This window comes from Pseudorca crassidens, chromosome 9, assembly GCF_039906515.1.
Source record: "Pseudorca crassidens isolate mPseCra1 chromosome 9, mPseCra1.hap1, whole genome shotgun sequence".
Lineage (NCBI taxonomy): Eukaryota > Metazoa > Chordata > Mammalia > Artiodactyla > Delphinidae > Pseudorca > Pseudorca crassidens.
This window is the reverse complement of record NC_090304.1, coordinates 48,185,482-48,203,505: the sequence shown is the minus strand read 5'-3', so window position 1 is coordinate 48,203,505 and position 18,024 is coordinate 48,185,482. Positions and strand designations below refer to the sequence as shown.

Below are 18,024 nucleotides of genomic sequence, written 5' to 3'. Positions count from 1 at the left end.
CTCCCCAAAATATCCAACACTTTTCTGACACAATACAGTCTTCGCTTCTGGTGAATTTTCACGTGGATAAGCCACTCCACTGGCTACTCTGATTAGTCTGACCAACAGAAGCTGGGACTAAATTTGTTCAGCTTGTCTCATGTGCCATTTAATTAAGGCTGCTATCAACAGGACTCCAAGCACAGGATGAGGCCAAATTGTAGTATTGGTTTAAACCATGCCCCAGGGTCCTGGGCTCAGCAGCTGAGTAACACCAGGAGGAACAATGGGTCTGGTTTTCCATTACAACTCATGAAAGGGAATTTAGAATGACCTGCTGCTCTTGGTGTCATTGGCAGTAAATAAAGGAGGCCAAAGATGGGCCAAAAACAACCCCTTCCCCGTTAAAGAGCCATTCAGTGGTCTACACTTCCCCACACGCAAACACATAACCTGAAGGTGCACAGGTCGCTCCAGCGTGGAGTTTGTTGTTATATTTGATTTGGGTCACCATTACCTTGATTTGGTTACATCAGGTGGGCAGTGCCACTGAGTAGTTACAACTGCTTTGTTTGCCATATGTGACATAACCCACAGCTGTTCCCAGCATCAAGAGAGTTTTATTAATTCGTATGAGTCAGACTGAAGCAAAGTCATACTGTGTCTATACACACGAGAGGGGTCCACATTTGGGGTCTGCCATTGATGGCCTCAGCACAACAGAATAGCTCAGGGTCTGCCATGTCTGTGTGAAATTTTCCATTCTCATAGCATGTGGACAGCATGACAACTGGGCGGTGGGTCAGGTTGCCAGCCGCAGCTGCTGCTTGACACAAGCAGACCACATAATTATTTTGCCAGGCAGTAGTGTTGGATCTAGGGTGAAAAAGAGAGCCTTAGCTGTTCTCCCCACTCCCTGAACCGCCCAGGTTCTAAGGTGCTCCTTCCCCAGGTATTAGTGTTGCTAGTCTTCCCCCCAGCCATGAAGTCAGTGTGTCCACCGCAGTGTCTATAACTTCGCTTTTTCTCTAATCATCTGCCACTGGCACCGAGGGCTTCAGTCCAGAGCACTCAGGTGGGAAAGGGACAAAAGCAATTTTACAACATTTATAGAAACCTGTTATATTCCACATCTTGGCTTGTAGGGGGAGTTGTCCAGCATTGTACTCAACCAAATGATCATTATCCTCATGACCTAGAGCCTTGTCAATCCAAAAGAGAATCCAGGGGCTTCCCTGGTGGCGCAGTGGTTGGGAGTCCGCCTGCCAATGCAGGGGACACGGGTTCATGCCCTGGTCCGGGAAGATCCCACATGCCGTGGAGCGGCTGGGCCCGTGAGCCACGGCCGCTGAGCCTGCGCGTCCGGAGCCTGTGCTCCACAATGGGAGAGGCCACAACAGTGAGAGGCCCTCGTACCGCAAAACAAACAAACAAACAAAAACAAAAAAACACAAGAGAATCCAGGCATCTGATCTGAATGAAGTTTGAATCCCAAAGACCCTTTTTGGCTGGCCTGCCACCTGGAGGGTGTACCAATCAGGGTGGCCTGGAGTTGCTGTTAGGGAAAGAAAAGCATCATGCCGAGGAATGGTCAGGATACAATCCTGAAACTTCAAAATAGTTTTTTATAGAACCTTCTATCCCTTTCATCCTAATCATTACCCAGGAGGTGGCCAAAAAGAGATGAGACATTTCAGGGGATAGCCACATTTAGTGACCAAACTGCCCCACTAAGGAATGTAGACCAGGAGTTGGTGAGGGAGGTACAGTCAGTAATCTTTTTGATTTAATTTTGAGGGGCCAGTCCAGAGATTTTTTGCATATCTGAAATTGTCTTAGTTTTCTATGAACTTGAATCGCCGCTTGGTTGTGTTCATCATATTCTGGTTATCCTCTCAGGGTTCTGCAGAGTCTGTTCCCTGCTAGCATTGACTCTTGTTGTAGAAAAGTCTGAAACCAGCTGATTCTTCCCCTTCAATATCCTTAGTGGTTAAAAAGAATTTTTTTTTTTTTTTTGGCCTGTAATGTCCTTAGAATTTCTTCTTTGGCCCAATAATTAGTCTTGTGTTGAATTTTCTTTATCAATATTTTTTCTCATATGCCATTTAAGTCTGCAGATTGTGCTCTTTTTTCTGTAGCGTTTCCTATCTTTAGATTCTGCTTATCTATTTGTCTTATTTTTTTCAACATGCTTATGTTGGATCTCTTTTGTCTGTATTCCTTATCCATAATTTTCTTTAATCTTTTAAAACTCATTCTTCTTTTGCTGGATTTTTCTAACTCATCCTACATATTCCTAAGTGTATTTTTAGCAGTTGTGACTTCTTTTTGCTTCTTTTAATTTGACCTTCATTCTATAATTTTTATTTTTTTCTTCTGTTACTTTTAAGCTCTGCCAAATTATATTTTAAACATTTTCTTTATGTAAAATACAGAAATGTAAAATGTATAAAATGTAAAATACAGAAAAATAAAATGTAAAATACAGAAAATGTAAAATGTAAAATACAGAAAAATAAATAAAACTAATATTTTAAAAAAGCAAACGTGTATATAATCACACTCAGATTAGGAAATTGAATTTTCCCAGTAAACTAAATTCCGCTCAATCATCCCTCCCAAATCACAGCCTCTCTCCTCTTCAAGCAGTAAACCTCATCTTGACTTTTATAGCAGTAATTTATGTGTCTTCCTTTACAGTGAACCATAATATATGTAATCATAAACTCTATACTTGAAATTTGCTTGATTTTGAACTTTATAGACAGGGAATCATACTTTATGTATTCTTTTGTGTTATGATTTTCTTTTTGCTTAATGTTATGATTGTAGGAGTCATCCGGTTGTTTCACGTGGCTGTTCTCATTCATTTTTATTGCCGTAAAAGATTCCAATGAATGACCATATGATAAACTATTGCTATCCTAAAACAAATAGACTGCCAGATATTTCTCTGGCAAAAATAGGTTTATTGGGGATCAGCAGAGAATCGTAATTTGGGGACTGTAACCATAATGAGCCATGTGCAAGTCTCCACATGGCAAGGAAAGGAGAATGCGTTGATAGAGAGGAAAAGGAAGCTGGAAGGGCTACAGTAAACTAAGAGTCCACGGCTTTTCACTGGCTAAGTCCTTGCCAGGAAAGTCCTTCTTCCAGTTGGGCTCTGCTATCTTTGCAGGGTGTGAGAGCTCCCTCTTCTGGTCTCCCAACTCTACTTAATTGAGGTTTCTGTTTATTAGTTCTCCTCTACTATAGAACCATTCCATTGTTGGTGGACTTTCGGTTTGTTTTCATTTTTTTTCTTTAATGATTAGTGCTGCTCTGAGTATTTTAATACATAAATTGCGAGATGTGTACACATTTATCTAGGGTAAATAATTGAGTGGAATTGTTATATCATGGGGAAAATCCCCAAGGATTGTACCAATTTATTCTACCACTGGCAGTGTGTAAGAGTTCCTGTTGCACTCTATTCTTGTCAATTTTGTCAGACTCAATTTTTTAAATTTTAGCCAGTCGGGTGTGGTTTTAGCATATGGTTGTGTAGGACTGAATTTATTTCTTCTTTGAACTTTGTAGAAATTTCTGGTGAAGCTATATGATCTGGAGTTCCCTTTTTGTGGAGAGTTTTTTGACTTCTCACTCAATTTTTAAATAATTATATATTTATGTAGGTTTTCTCTTACTGAGTAATTTTTGGTAAGTGATATTATTCCTGTGATTTTATCCATTTCAGCTGAATTTTAAAACTTACTGGCAAGTGTCTAGTATTATTATATTATTAATCTGCTTAATTTCTAAATCATCTCTAGTGTTTAGATAGCTAGTCATGTTTCATATTTCCTTCTTTTCCAGCAGGCTTCAGGTTATGATTTTCCTTCAAATCACTGCATTAACTTCACCAGACAAGTTTTGATATTATCTGTAGTGTTTTCTTATTTTGAGTCTAAAATAGTTAACTTCCCTTATGACTTTTTCTTCAACCCATGGATTACTCTAAAGTGTACTCCGTAATTTTCAAATATAAGAGGGGTTTCTTATTATCTTTTTATATTTAATCTCTAGCACTGTAGTTTGAGAACATACTATGCATGATTTCAATTTTTAAAAATTTGTTGACATTTATTTCATGGCCCGGTTTTTATATGTGTTCCAAAGTGTGCTTAAAAAGAATATGAAGAGTTGTGGGTTGCAGTATTTTGTATCAGTTAAGATTGTTAATTCTGTTGCTCAAATCATCTGGTATTTTTAGTGATTTTTTCCCAGATAATTCGATTATTGTGAAAAATACGTTAAAATATCTGTTATAATTACAGATTTGTGTATTTCACTTTGTAGTTCTGTTAGTTTTTATTTTCTATATTTTGAGACTTTTATTAGAGACTGCAAATGATTATGTTTCCTGATGAATTCTTGATAACCTTTCATGTCTTATAATGCTTTTAACCCTAAGGTTTATTTTGTGTGATATTTATGTACCTTGTGTCATAATTAGTGATATTGTTGCTCCACCACATTAATGTGTATTCCATGTGGGCAGTAACTGAAAAATATGTTTATATACTCAGCACTTATATAGGCACTCAAATGTTGAATGGCTAGATAAACAGAAGGTGAAAATTAAAATTAGTTGGTAGGGGGGATCATCAGGTCCGAAAGGTTGAGTTTAACATACTTCATCAGTTCATGGTATTATGTATATATTTTTTTAATTTATTTTTTTATTGAAATATAGTTGATTTGCAGTGTTGTATTAATTTCTGCAGTACAACAAAGTGACTCAGTTATACACATATATGCATTCCTTTTTGTGTTCTTTTCCATTATGATTTATCCCAGGATACGGAATATAGTTCCCTGTGCTATACAGTAGGACGTTGTTGTTTATCCATTCTATATGTAATAATTTGCATATACTAACCCAGAACTCCCAGTCCATCCCTCTCCCAGCCTCCCTCCCCCTTGGCAACCACAAGTCTGTTCTCTATGTCTGTGAGTCTCTTTCTATTTTGTAGATAGGTTAATTTGTGCCATATTTTAGATTCTGCATATAAGTGATATCATATGGTACTTGTCTTTCTGACTTACTTCACTTAGTATGACAATCTCTAGGTCCATCCGTGTTGCTTCAAATGGCATTATTTCATCCTCTTTTATGGCTGAGTAGTATTCCATTGTGTATATATACCACATCTTCTTTATCCATTCATCTGTCGATGGACATTTAGGTTGCTTCCATGTCTTGGCTATTGTAAATAGTGCTACTATGAACATAGGGGTACATGTATCTTTTTGAATTATAGTTTTGTCTGGATATATGCCCAGGAGTGGGATTGCTGGATCATATGGTAATTCTATTTTTAGTTTTCTGAGGACCCTCTCTACTGTTTTTCATAGTAGCTCACCAATTTACACTCCCAAACCAACAGCACAGGAGGCTTCCCTTTTCTCCACACTCTCTTCAGCATTTGTTATTTGTAGAGTTTCTAATGATGGCCATTCTGACTAGTGTGAGGTGGAACCTCACTGTAGTTTTGATTTGCATTTCTCTAATAATTAGCCATGATGAGCATCTTTTCATGTGCCTATTGGCCATCTGTATGTCTTCTTTGGACAGATGTCTATTCAGGTCTTCTGCCCATTTTTCGACTGGGTTGTTTATTTTTTTGTTGTTGAGTTGTATGAGCTGTTTGTATATTTTTGCAATTAAGCCCTTGTTGGTCACATCGTTTGCAAATATTTTCTCCCATTCCATAGGTTGTCTTTTCATTTTTTTATGGTTTCCTTTGCTGTGCAAGAGCTTGTAAGTTTGATTAGGTCCCATTTGTTTATTTTTGTTTTTATTTCTATTGCCTTGGGAGATCGACCTAAGAAAACATTGGTACGATTTATGTCAGAGAATGTTTTGCCTATGATCTCTTCTAGGAGTTTTATGATGTCTTTTATATATTTAAGTCTTTAAGCTATTTTGAGTCTATCTTTGTGCATGGTGTGAGGATATGTTCTAACTTCATCGATTTACATACAGCTGTCCAACTTTCCCAGCACCACTTGCTGAAAAGACCATCTTTTTCTCATTTTATATTCTTGCCCCCTTTGTCGAAGATTAATTGACTGTAGGTGTGTGGGTTTATTTCTGGGCTCTCTATTCTGTTCCATGGATCCAGTTCATGGTATTATATTGTCTTTGGTTTATGCAAGGGCCTTCTGTCAACTATTGGTTGGTTGATTAGTTGGGTAATTTATATCCATTAACCATGTCCCCTTCTCACTTATAGGCAACTTACCTAATGTGTTTGAAATATGCCATAGAACTATATGTACCTTATAAAAGATGCAATGTTATTTTTAGAGGTATGAAATTTTTGCATAAATGGCATGGTGCCATTTATATACCTTACCTTTTTTCCCCTTAATTTCTTTAAAATACACAGGACATTTAAAAAAATATATTAAAAAATTTCTTTTTCATGTTATTTTTCATTGTGGTTTATCACAGTATATTGAATATAGTTCCCTGTGCTATACAGTTAGGACCTTGTTGTTTATCCATTCTATATATAATAGTTTGGACCTGCTAGTCCCAAACTTCCAATCCAACCGTCCCCCACTTCCCCTCCCCCTTGGCAACCAAAGACTGTTCTCCATGTCTGTGAGTAGGTTTCTCTTTTGTAGGTAAGTTCATTTGTGTCATATTTTAGATTCCACATATAAGTGATATCATATGGTATTTCTTTCTCTTTCTGACTTACTTCACTTAGTGTGATAATCTCTGGTCCAACCATGTTGCTGCAAATGGCATTATTTCATTCTTTTTTATGGCCGAATAATATTCCATTGTATATATGTACCACATCTTCTTTATCCATTCCTCTGTTGATGGACATTTAGGTTGTTTCCATGTCTTGGTTATTGTATATCTTGCCTTTTAACACTCAATACCATATTTCTAAAATCTACTTATGTTGCTCCATATATATATATATATATATATATATATATATATATTTTTTTTTTTTTTTTTTTTCAGTACGCAGGCCTCTCACTGTTGTGGCCTCTCGCGTCATGGAGCACAGGCTCCGGACGTGCAGGCTCAGTGGCCATGGCTCATGGACCCAACCACTCTGTGGCATGTGGGATCTTCCCGGAATGGGGCACGAACCCGTGTCCCCTGCATCGGCAGGCGGACTCTCAACCACTGTGCCACCAGGGAAGCCCGATAAATGCTTCATTTTGTGAGCAGCTTGTGGGATCTTAGTTCCCTGACCAGGGTTGGACCAGCGATTGAACTCCGGCCCATGGCAGTGAAAGCACCAAGTCCTAACCACTGGACTCCCAGGGAATTCCCAATACATGCTTCCTATCAAGGGGATTTCTAACAGATTTTCAGATAAAGGAAAATTCTTTTGCTTTTTAAACTAAATTTCAGAGCATTACAGAGGAAGATAACTTTTCCATTTCATTTTATAAGGTTAGAAAAACTTTGATAATAGAACTTACAGAGATAAATTTACAATTGAATGTCACTTATGAATATATATGCAAAGATCAAATATATTTGAAAATTAATTCTAACAGTTAAAATATACCATGATTCTTATGATTTATAACAGAAGTACAAGAGAGGACAAGTATTAGTTGACTGATGGAGAAAGACCAAATAACCACCTTAATATATTATATGTTGAAAAGGCATTTAATAAAATTTAGTCTTTTTGGTCAGGTACTTCCATAACATAAGGACTGTTTACCCTGAGCTAACAATATACTAGAAGCAATGCCACTTACATTTTGAAAACATGCCTGGTATCACTGCTATCAGGTAACCCATGACCAGGATTAGGGTGAGGCAAGTGAGGCACTTATTCTCAGGGTTGTGCAAGTTCAGGGTCAGACACTGTCTTTATTTAAATTTTTAATATTTGGTTATCATGGATATTTTTGCACTAATTTTGATTTTAAAAATATTCCCTAAAATATTATTTATCTTGATTACTGAATTTTTTTGGCATCTTCTCAAATTTGTGCATCAGGCAAACCACTCCCCTCATCCTAAACAGAGCTCTGTGTTAGGGATGGTTTGCAATTTTATCAATAAATAGTGTAGTTAAGGAGTCAAATAGGATAGTCAAAGAATCAAATAGGGTGGTCAAAACAAATGTTGGATTTGTTGATTCTTTACATTTTGTCTGTTTTCATTTTATAAATTTATTTTGTAAATTCTTATTTTATCATTTCTGTTATCTTTGAATTTTTTGTCAGTATGCTAACTTCTTTTTTTTTTTTTTGCGTTACACGGGTCTCTCACTGTTGTGGCCTCTCCCGCGGCATGTGGGATCTCCAGGACCAGGGCACGAACCCGTGTCCCCTGCATCGGCAGGCAGACTCTCCACCACTGCGCCACCAGGGAAGCCTGATAACTTCTCAAGTTAGATTCTTATTGACTTCCAACCTTTTCTTTTATTACAAGCATTAAGAATATAAATTCCCTTCTATTTACATTTTAGCTGAATTCCCATGCTTGACCATGGAGTCTTTTTTGTTTATTGAAGTACAGTTGATTTACAACATTATATAAGTTGCAAGTGTACAACATAGTGATTCACTATTTTTAAAGGTTATACTTCATTTATAGTTGTTATAAAATAATTGGCTATACTGTTGTACAATATATCCTTGTAGCTTATTTATTTTATACATAGTAGTTTGTACGTCTTAATATCCTGCCCCTATATTGCCCCTCCCTTCTTCTCTCTCTCCCCACTGATAACCACTACTCTGTTCTCTGTATCTTTGAGTCTCTTTCTTTTTAGTTATATTCACTAGTTTTATTTTTTAGATTTTACGTATAAGTGATATCATACAGTATCTGTCTTTCTCTCTCTGACTTTTTTCACTAAGCATAATACCCTCCAAGTCCATCCAGTATATGGAATATTTTAATTAGCATTCATGTCCAAATATTTTGATTTACATGAATTTTTTTTTTCTGTGACCCACATGTCACACAGAAGTGTGCTTGTACATTTCCAAACTTAGGCATTTTTTTAACATCTTTATTGGAGTATAATTGCTTTACAATGGTGTGTTAGTTTCTGCTTTATAACAAAGTGAATCAGCTATACATATACATATTTCCCCATATCTCCTCCCTCTTGCATCTCCTTCCCTCCCACCCTCCCTATCCCACCCCTCTAGGTGGTCACAAAGCACCGAGCTCATCTCCCTGTGCTATGCAGCTGCTTCCCACTAGCTAGCTATTTTACATTAGGTAGTGCATGTATGTCCATGCCACTCTCTCACTTCGTCCCAGCTTACCCTTCCCCCTCCCCGTGTCCTCAAGTCCATTCTCTACATCTGTGTCTTTATTCCTGTCCTGCCCCTAGGTTCTTCATGACCTTTTTTTTTTTTTTTTAAGATTCCATATATATGTGTTAGCATATGGTATTTGTTTTTCTCTTTCTGACTTACTTCACTCTGTATGACAGACTCTAGGTCCATCCACCTCACTACAAATAACTCAGTTTCGTTTCTTTTTATGGCTGAGTAATAGTCCATTGTATATATGTGCCACATCTTTATCCATTCATCCGATGATGGACATTTAGATTGCTTCCATGTCTTGGCTGTTGTAAATAGAGCTGCAGTGAACATGGTGGTACATGACTCTTTGAATTATGGTTTTCTCAGGGTATATGCCCAGTAGTGGGATTTCTGGGTTGAATGGTAGTTCTATTTTTAGTTTTTTAAGGAACCTCCATATTGTTCTCCATAGTGGCTGTATCAATTTATATTCCCAACAACAGTGCAAGAGGGTTCCCTTTTCTCCACACCCTCTCCAGCACTTCTTGTTTGTAGATTTTTTGATGATGACCATTCTGACTGGTGTGAGATGATATCTCATTGTAGTTTTGATTTGCATTTCTCTAATGATCAGTGATGTTGAGCATCCTTTCATGTGTTTGTTGGCAATCTGTATATCTTGTTTGGAGAAATGTCTATTTAGGTCTTCTGCCCATTTTTGGATTGGGTTGTTTGTTTTCTTTCTATTGAGTTGCATGAGAGCCATTTTTAAAGTTACCTTTTTGTTATTGTTTTTAACCTAACAGAGTTCAGATAATGTGAAAATGTTGTTTGAAATTAGTTAAGATATAATTCATGGCCTAGTATGTAATCAATTTTCTATGTGTGCTTGAAAAGAATATGTATTTTCCCATGACTGAGTGTGTGTACATGTGTATATATCCATTAAATCAAGCTTTTTAATTATGCAGTTCAGCTCATCTTGTACTAATTTTTGTTGCTCAATCTATAAATTATTGAGAACATTTTCTTTACATCTTTTAATATGATGGAAAAGTTTATTTTCTTATAGTTCTTTAAAATTTTCCTTTAGATATTTTGAGGCTATGGTATTGGGTAAATGTGGTAGAGGTATGTCACAGGCAGCTTTGAGCTCACATGCTTTCAGCTTAGCAACCAAGGGGAAAAGATCTCTTTTATTCCCCTGCTTTAGTTTAAAATGTCTTCCAAAGACTCTAATTCGTCCATTGTGGATCCAGTGATGCAGTTAAATAATTTTTGAGGATTTCAAATCATGGATCTTTCTAAATCATGGCCCTTTGGTTATACAAATGCAAAATGAACTCTTGTCAAAGAATATTATCAATTCATTAGTAAGGGAACCAGTGAGATGCAGCTTTACAAAGCATTTGACGAACAAGTGTTTATATATCCATCATGAAGAGCATTTAAAAATTTTTAAATTTTATTTTGGAGTATAGTTGATTTACAATGTTGTGTTAATTTCAGGTGTATAGCAAAGTGATTCAGTTATAAATATATCTATTCTTTTCCAGATTCTTTTCCCATATAGGTTATTACAGAGTATTGAGTAGAGTCTCCTGTGCTATTACAGTAGGTCCTCTTTGATTATCTATTTTATATACAGTAGTGTATATATGTTAATCCCAACCTCCTACTTTATCCCTCCCCTCCACCTTTCCCCTTTGGTAACCATAAGTTTGTTTGCGAAGCCTGTGAGTCTGTTTCTATTTTGTAAATAAGTTCATTTGTATCAATTTTTTTTAGATTCCACATATAAGTGATATCATATGATATTTGTCTGACTTACTTCACTTAATATGATAATCTCTAGGTCCATCTATGTTGCTGCAAATGGCATTATTTCATTCTTTTTTTATGACTAATATTCCATTGTATATATGTACCACATCTTCTTTATCTATTCATCTGTTGATGGACACTTAGGTTGCTTCCATGTCTTGGCTACTGTGAATAGTGCTGCACTGAACATTGGAGTGCAAGTATCTTTTTGAAGTATAGGTTTCTCTGGATATATGCCCAGGAGTGGGATTGCAGGATCATATAGTAAATCTATTTTTAGTTTTTTAAGGAGCCTACATTCTGTTCTCCATAGTGACTGTACCAATTTACATTCCCAGCAACGGTGTAGGAAGGTTCCCTTTTCTCCACACTCTCTCCAGCATTTGTTTGTAGAATGAAAGGCATTTTTTTTTAAAGTTAGAATAACATTCTAAGGTAAATACAAAACTGATTAATGTCCTACAAGGCAGTAAATGATAAACTTTGGGATTATCTTTTCCATCACAGAGGAAATTTGCACTGATCGAGGACAAGAATTATTTGCATTGCTATCAGGTCTCTGTAAGATAATCTTTACCCTTACAAAGTTGTGAATCTTCTGATCAATAGAATTGAGAGTCAGAGAACTGTTAAAACATAAGCAGAGGCAAATCAAAAATTTTAAGAGTTTATTTAAAGAAAAAACTAAATACGGCAGTGCCAAACCAGAAATGTTTAGGAGCACTCCACCGGACAGGAGCTAAGGGAAAGGCTTTTATAGAGAAGAGGCAGACGCAAAACTGGAAAATTATTTGACTGGCTAAAGCTTAAGCATTTTCCTTATCTGGAAAAGCCTAGTTGGCTGTGATTGGTTGTCCTTAGGTTTCGATTTCTTAACCTTGAGGCATGTATAGGTTTCTGTTTTGGTTTGTTTAGTAGGCCCTAAGGTATTAGAACCACCTCAGTCTATTGGCCTCCTTGTTTAACTAATCTGACATAAAGATACACACCCCTAGAAAATCAGATAATCCCCGGCCTGCTAGACAATGCCTAGAACTACAGTGAAAGGACACTCAGTAATACCAGTAATACCTTTTGCCAATTTTTTTTTTTTTTTTTTTTTTTTTTTGCGGTACGGGCCTCTCACCGCCGTGGCCTCTCCCATCGCGGAGCACAGGCTCCGGACGCGCAGGCTCAGCGGCCATGGCTCACGGGCCCAGCCGCTCCGCAGCATGTGGGATGTTCCCGGACCGGGGCACGAACCCGCGTCCCCTGCATCGGCAGGCGGACTCTCAACCACTGCGCCACCAGGGAAGCCCCTTTTACCTATTTTTAAGTTTTGGATGATTTTTCTTAACAATGCTCACCTCTTAGAACAGTGGATCTCAACTCTGGTTGGTGATTTGGCCACCAAGGGGACATTTTGGTTGTCACAAGTGAGGGTTGCTCCTGGCATCAAGTCGTGTTCCACACCTCAAGTGGATCTGAAATCAAAGGATTTGGGATTTCGTCCTGTTACTATCGGTTACAGGTTCTGTGATGTTGGCAGGTATTTAGTATTTTCACACTTGGAGTTATCTATAACATGGAGGCCAAAAAAAGATTTATGTCTCACTAACATTCTTTATTCTTAGCTGGGGAGAAAATGAACTTTGGGTTGAAGGAGGAGGGAGAAGGTCTGAAGGACAACCATCTATACCCTACTGTGATACTGTGATTTATAATAAAATAAATTTTAGTCTTTTTCCACAGTTCCTGGCTCACGGCTCCCAAAACCCTTAGAATTTCCTCATTGATAAGAACAATGGGAGCATCTTTTGTTCTAATATTTCATCTTTTGTCCTCAGTTTCTGAAATAGCTTCAGAGCCATACAGGTGAAAAGGGTAATCCATAACAAGCCCTTTCAGCCACACCTGAGTTGTTTCTGAGGTGACAGTGGGAAACCCCTTATGGATGGTGGAGCTGGTGGCCAGGGGCACCAACCAGTTAAAGGGTTGGAACTTTCAATCACACCTCCTGTAATCAGGGATGAGGGGGTAGGTGTAGAGGTTGACTCAGTCACCAATGGCCAGTGGTTTAATCAATCATGCCTATACAAAGGAGCCTCCATAAAAACCCAAAAGGGAGGGATCTGGAGAACTTCCAGGATGGTAACCAGAACGCATCCACCTGCCAGGCCTCCAACTCCTTGGGGACAGAAGCTCCTGCTGTGCAGGACCTATAGCCCTATGTATCTCTTCATCTGGCTCTTCATTCGTGTTCTTTACTGTCGTTTGTAATAAACCAGTAATCTAGTAAGTAAATTACTTTCCTGAGTTCCGTGAGCCACTGCAGAAAATTAACTGAACCTCAGGAAGGGGTCTGAGGTCCTCGGGTTTATAGCCAGTTGGTCAGACACACAGGTAGCAACTTGGACTTATGACTGGCATCTGATGTGGGGGCAGTCTTGTGGGACTGAGCCTTTAACCTATTGGATCTGATGCTATCTCCAGGTAGATAGTGTCAGAACTGAGTTAAATTTGTGGTACACCAGGTCGTTGTCTGAGGCGAATGGAGTTCATTGCTTCATGGTGTAGGAAAAAAACACATATCATACCTTGTATCATAAGCACATTTAAGAGTGAAAGAGAAAATTATAATGGATAACTAGGTTGAAAAGATTCCTCTTTCTAGTCTCCTGCTACGGTTTCTTTAAGGTCATGATTTCCTGTCTGGTCTCCTGGTTTCTCATCATACTGCATTCTACTCTATATTGTCTACACTACTTTCAATGTAGTTTTCTTTAAAAACAAAACAAAAACCATATTGAAGTCTCTTTTCCCCCTCCTTCCACCCCTAGTGATTACATTCAGCCTCATCTTTTGTCCCCTAAACACAATGTAAACCTTTGACAACATTACTTTCAAACAGAGTAACACCCTAAACTTTCAGTTTATCATTTTGTGTGTTTTCTTATGCATATATCGTTCCTTCTAATATTTTTCTTTTCCTTCCTTAGTCTTCATTTCTTTATTTTGTAGATCATCACAGAACCTCTACCAGAAAATAAATATCCTTCTTTAAGAGCAGAGGAAAGGGTGAAAATGAACAGGTTCCTTTATAGCAACAGAGGGAAGAAAGACTATTGTTAGTACTTTTGTCTTTCAGATGTAATTAATTTTTTAATTCAACAGCCCCCTTTACTGTTTGTCATCACCTCAGAATCTCTCTCACTTAGTACAATACCTGCCTTAATATCAGATGTTCAAGAAATATTCTTTGAATGAGAGAGTAAGTGAACGTTACTAGAGCTGGACCAAATTCTTCGTATTCAAAAGGCTGCATAATTTGGTTCAGCTTTCCAATATGTCACTCTCCCCTCTCACTAAACAATGTAATTTCTTCCCAATTCCTTGTATGCTCCAAGTGTCTCACCACTGGTCCTTTGTGCAGTTGCCTACTCTGCTCTTCCACTCTTCATAGATCTGGCTGTGGACCATCCTTTAAATATCTCCTCCGGGAGGTTGAGTGCTCTATTGTAAGTACCACCCTCTCCCCTTTTCCTAACAATGCATCGGTGTTCCTTCCTTTCCTAGCACTAACACAAAGATTTCCTTATTTTATTTCTTTCTGTCTGTCTTCCTCACCACAACCTAAGTTCAATAAGTTCTCTGGTTCACTGTTGTCTCATTAACATAAACCCAAGTGTGGTAGAAGGGGGCTTGTTATGAATAACAAGACATTCCTTTCACCTTTATGGCTCTGGAACTATTTCAGAAACCCATGACAAAAACCAAATATTAAATATTTCCCATTGCTCTCATTGCTTAGGAAATTCCAAGGGTTTTAGGAGCTGTGAGCCAGGAACCATGGACCAAGACAAAAATATATATTTATTATAAATCACAACATCACATCTATTGAACTGTGTATCTAAAAATGCTTAAGGTGGTAAATTCTATGTTAAGTGTATTTTACCACAATTTTAAAAATTAAGAAGAAAAAGAGAGGGTGCCCAAGCTTCAGACTAACTGGGAAGCTCCCTCCTCACTGTCAAGGAGTTTGGGGCATGGTATAGAGTCGTGAGATCACTCTGTGTGTCTGGATGGTTGGATCAGAACTCAGTCCCTGAAGATACTGGGGACAGATTCAGGGGCCCAGGCTACAGGCGCTGGTGCTGCTTTCAGAGAAATTCCCCTGACCTTCCTAGTAGGAAGGACGGGGATCTCATTCAATTGATTTAGGGATTTCTACCCTGAGGAGATAGGGACCTTCAAGACGATTCCTCGTGTTCTGCAACTCATCCTTGTCAGGGCATAGCCCTTTGCAGAGATTTTTTTTTGTTTTTAATTTTTAGAGTGAGGAGTGTTATTCTTTTTTATTTTTCTTGAAATGTCATCTCTATTCCCTGATGGTAATACATTTTTTCATCTTGGAGCTCCTCTGCCCCCTAAGTCTCCATCTAGGGTACCCTGGCCCAGTTACTCTCTTGGAGGATACTGGTGCCAGTGTAGCCAGTGAAAGACTCCATAGGGAATGCCCCCACCCCCCTACCTGGTTCTAGCTCCTTTGGTGGACCCTTCCTTGTTCACTGGTATTCGTACCTTCATTCATCATTCAAATCTACTACAGCTTGCTGACAGTAGTTGTACAAGGATTGAAAAATAGTATGAGACATTCTTTTTCATGGGTACGTGGGGAACAGTGGGTAAACACACAAAATACTCATCTATTTAATGCCTTTTTATAATTTCAGATATTGTAATTATTACTTTAAAATATTTCAAAATGAGCGGCCCAGACCACGAGTGTAGAATTTACAAAGACCATGTATGTCAGAACCTCTTCATTGTAGTTGCTCTGTAGTTGGCCAGGCAGAAATTTGGGGATCCCATTTGCAGCTGGCCTCTGAAGTGAGAGCAGTTTTGTTGGAACTGAGGCCTTAAGCTGCACAGTCTGTGCTAACTCTAGGTACATAGTGTCAGCAATGAGTTGAATTATGGGACACCCAGTTGGTGTCAGAGAATTGAGGACTGTTGTTGGGAAATGACATACCATCTCTCCCTGATTACCACAATAGATTCCAGGCCAACTACCAATTTGGGAATTCCCACAATCCCCCTCAGGTTCTATAATTCTCTAGTATGACTCACAGAACTAAGGAAAGTGCTATACTTATGATGATAGTTTATTATAAAGGATACAAATGAACAACCAGATGAAGAGCAAGTTGCGAGTGGGGAGGAGCAGATTCACAGAGCTTCTGTTCCCCTTCCGAGTGCGTGATCCTCCCAGCACATCCTGTGTTCACCAACCCAGACGTTCCCTGAACTCTGTTGTTTAGAGTTTTTACATGGGGTTTCATTTCATAGGCAGGATTGATTAAATCATTGGCCATTGGTGATTGAATTCAATCTTCAGCCCCCTTCCCAGAGATCAGGTTCTAACCCTCTAATCTCATGGCTGGTTCCTCTGGTGACCAGGCCCCAACCTGTAGCTCTCTAGGTGCCCCGTTAGGAGTTTCCTCAGGTGTGGTGGAAAGGGTCTCATTATGGACAATAAAAGACACTCCTATCACTCAGGAAATTGCAAGGGTTTTAGACAAAGACCAAATAAATGTTTTTTGTTGTACCATAGGCTACCCCCTGGTCTTTGACAATGGATTCCTTATAGCAAAAAGATCATATCTGTCTGACCTTAACAGATACAGCAACATTTGGAGGAGTCAGTGTAGAATAGAAATAGGAGGCTTTTTGGGCTTCCCTGGTGGCGCAGTGGTTGAGAGTCCGCCTGCCGATGCAGGGGACATGGGTTCGTGCCCTGGTCCGGGAAGATCCCACATGCTGCGGAGCGGCTGGACCCGTGAGCCATGGCCGCTGAGCCTGCACGTCCGGAGCCTGTGCTCCGCAATGGGAGAGGCCACAACAGTGAGAGGCCTGGGTACTGCAAAAAAAAAAAAAAAATTTTACTAAAAAATAAAAAAGAAATAGGAGGCTTTTAACTCAATTTCCAAGTACATTTGACTATCAATATCAGTATTATCATTTTAACAACAATGTAAGTGTAAGACCATATTGCATTATGGTAGATATAACTTGGAAAATGAAAGTCAAAAGAGACTGGCACATTCCCAGAGTTCCATTCAGTCCAGTCCGTCTTCATATTGTATGAAAGATCTCCCAGGATAAGGCCACCCAGGTTTGCAGGCTTCCATTTGATCTTGGCAGGTTCCAAAAGCAGGCGTGGCCTCTGCACTGTGTAGCTCCGTTCTTTCAGGCATGTGTTCTCATCGAGCTAAGAGATAATATCATCTCTTGCTTTGAGCCGCTTTCAGAGTGTTAATGTAATTTTGGGTGTCCCTCTTCATGTAACCCATTTATTCATTCCTTTACCCTCCCCCTCTCCATTTATACCCAAACTTTTCCACTTTTGGAAGGGAGCGTGGCACCCGCTATGCTGCTCTAGGTTGCAGACCGCAGTACTCCTGTAGAAAGTACCTCCCATTCATTTAGAGTAGGGTTATGTAGACACAGAACCCATGGCCGTTTTTACCATTAGACAATATAGCTGCATTCACTGTTAATGCCAGTTTTGCCAAAAAGGGTAAAGGGACAATCCACTCCATCAGGTCCTTAGGAATTCTGACATAAAAATTTATAGTTTCTTGCTTGGGTATCATCCCTCCTTCTGGGACTTGTAGTGGCAGCCCTGATTCTGTGACCATTATGTAAGGAAAAGAAAGGTGAGGTGAGGTGGGAAGGAAAGAAAAAGTTATGCTCATCAGTCATCTTCCATGTGGGAAGGACTGCACAGTCATACTAGTATCCTCCTACACCCCATATCCATAAGGGAGAAAAGAAAAAGAGGACTCTAGTTAGTGAGGACACTCCCTTAGCTCCGCTCATGTTGAGTGTGAGCACCCGCTCATGTTGAGTGTGAGCACACACTCATGAAGGTAA

The 18,024-nt window shown here is 38.8% G+C and overlaps 1 protein-coding gene across 1 annotated transcript in view; it reads left to right on the top strand.

The window, feature by feature from the left end:
* Window positions 1–18,024, top strand: part of NLRP14 (NLR family pyrin domain containing 14) — a 46,088-nt gene that overhangs the window by 21,313 nt on the left and 6,751 nt on the right. Inside the window, 2 exon segments of the mRNA XM_067751671.1 lie at window positions 10,376–10,413; window positions 12,460–12,634. Of these exon segments, the coding sequence (XP_067607772.1) occupies window positions 10,376–10,413; window positions 12,460–12,634 (213 nt within the window).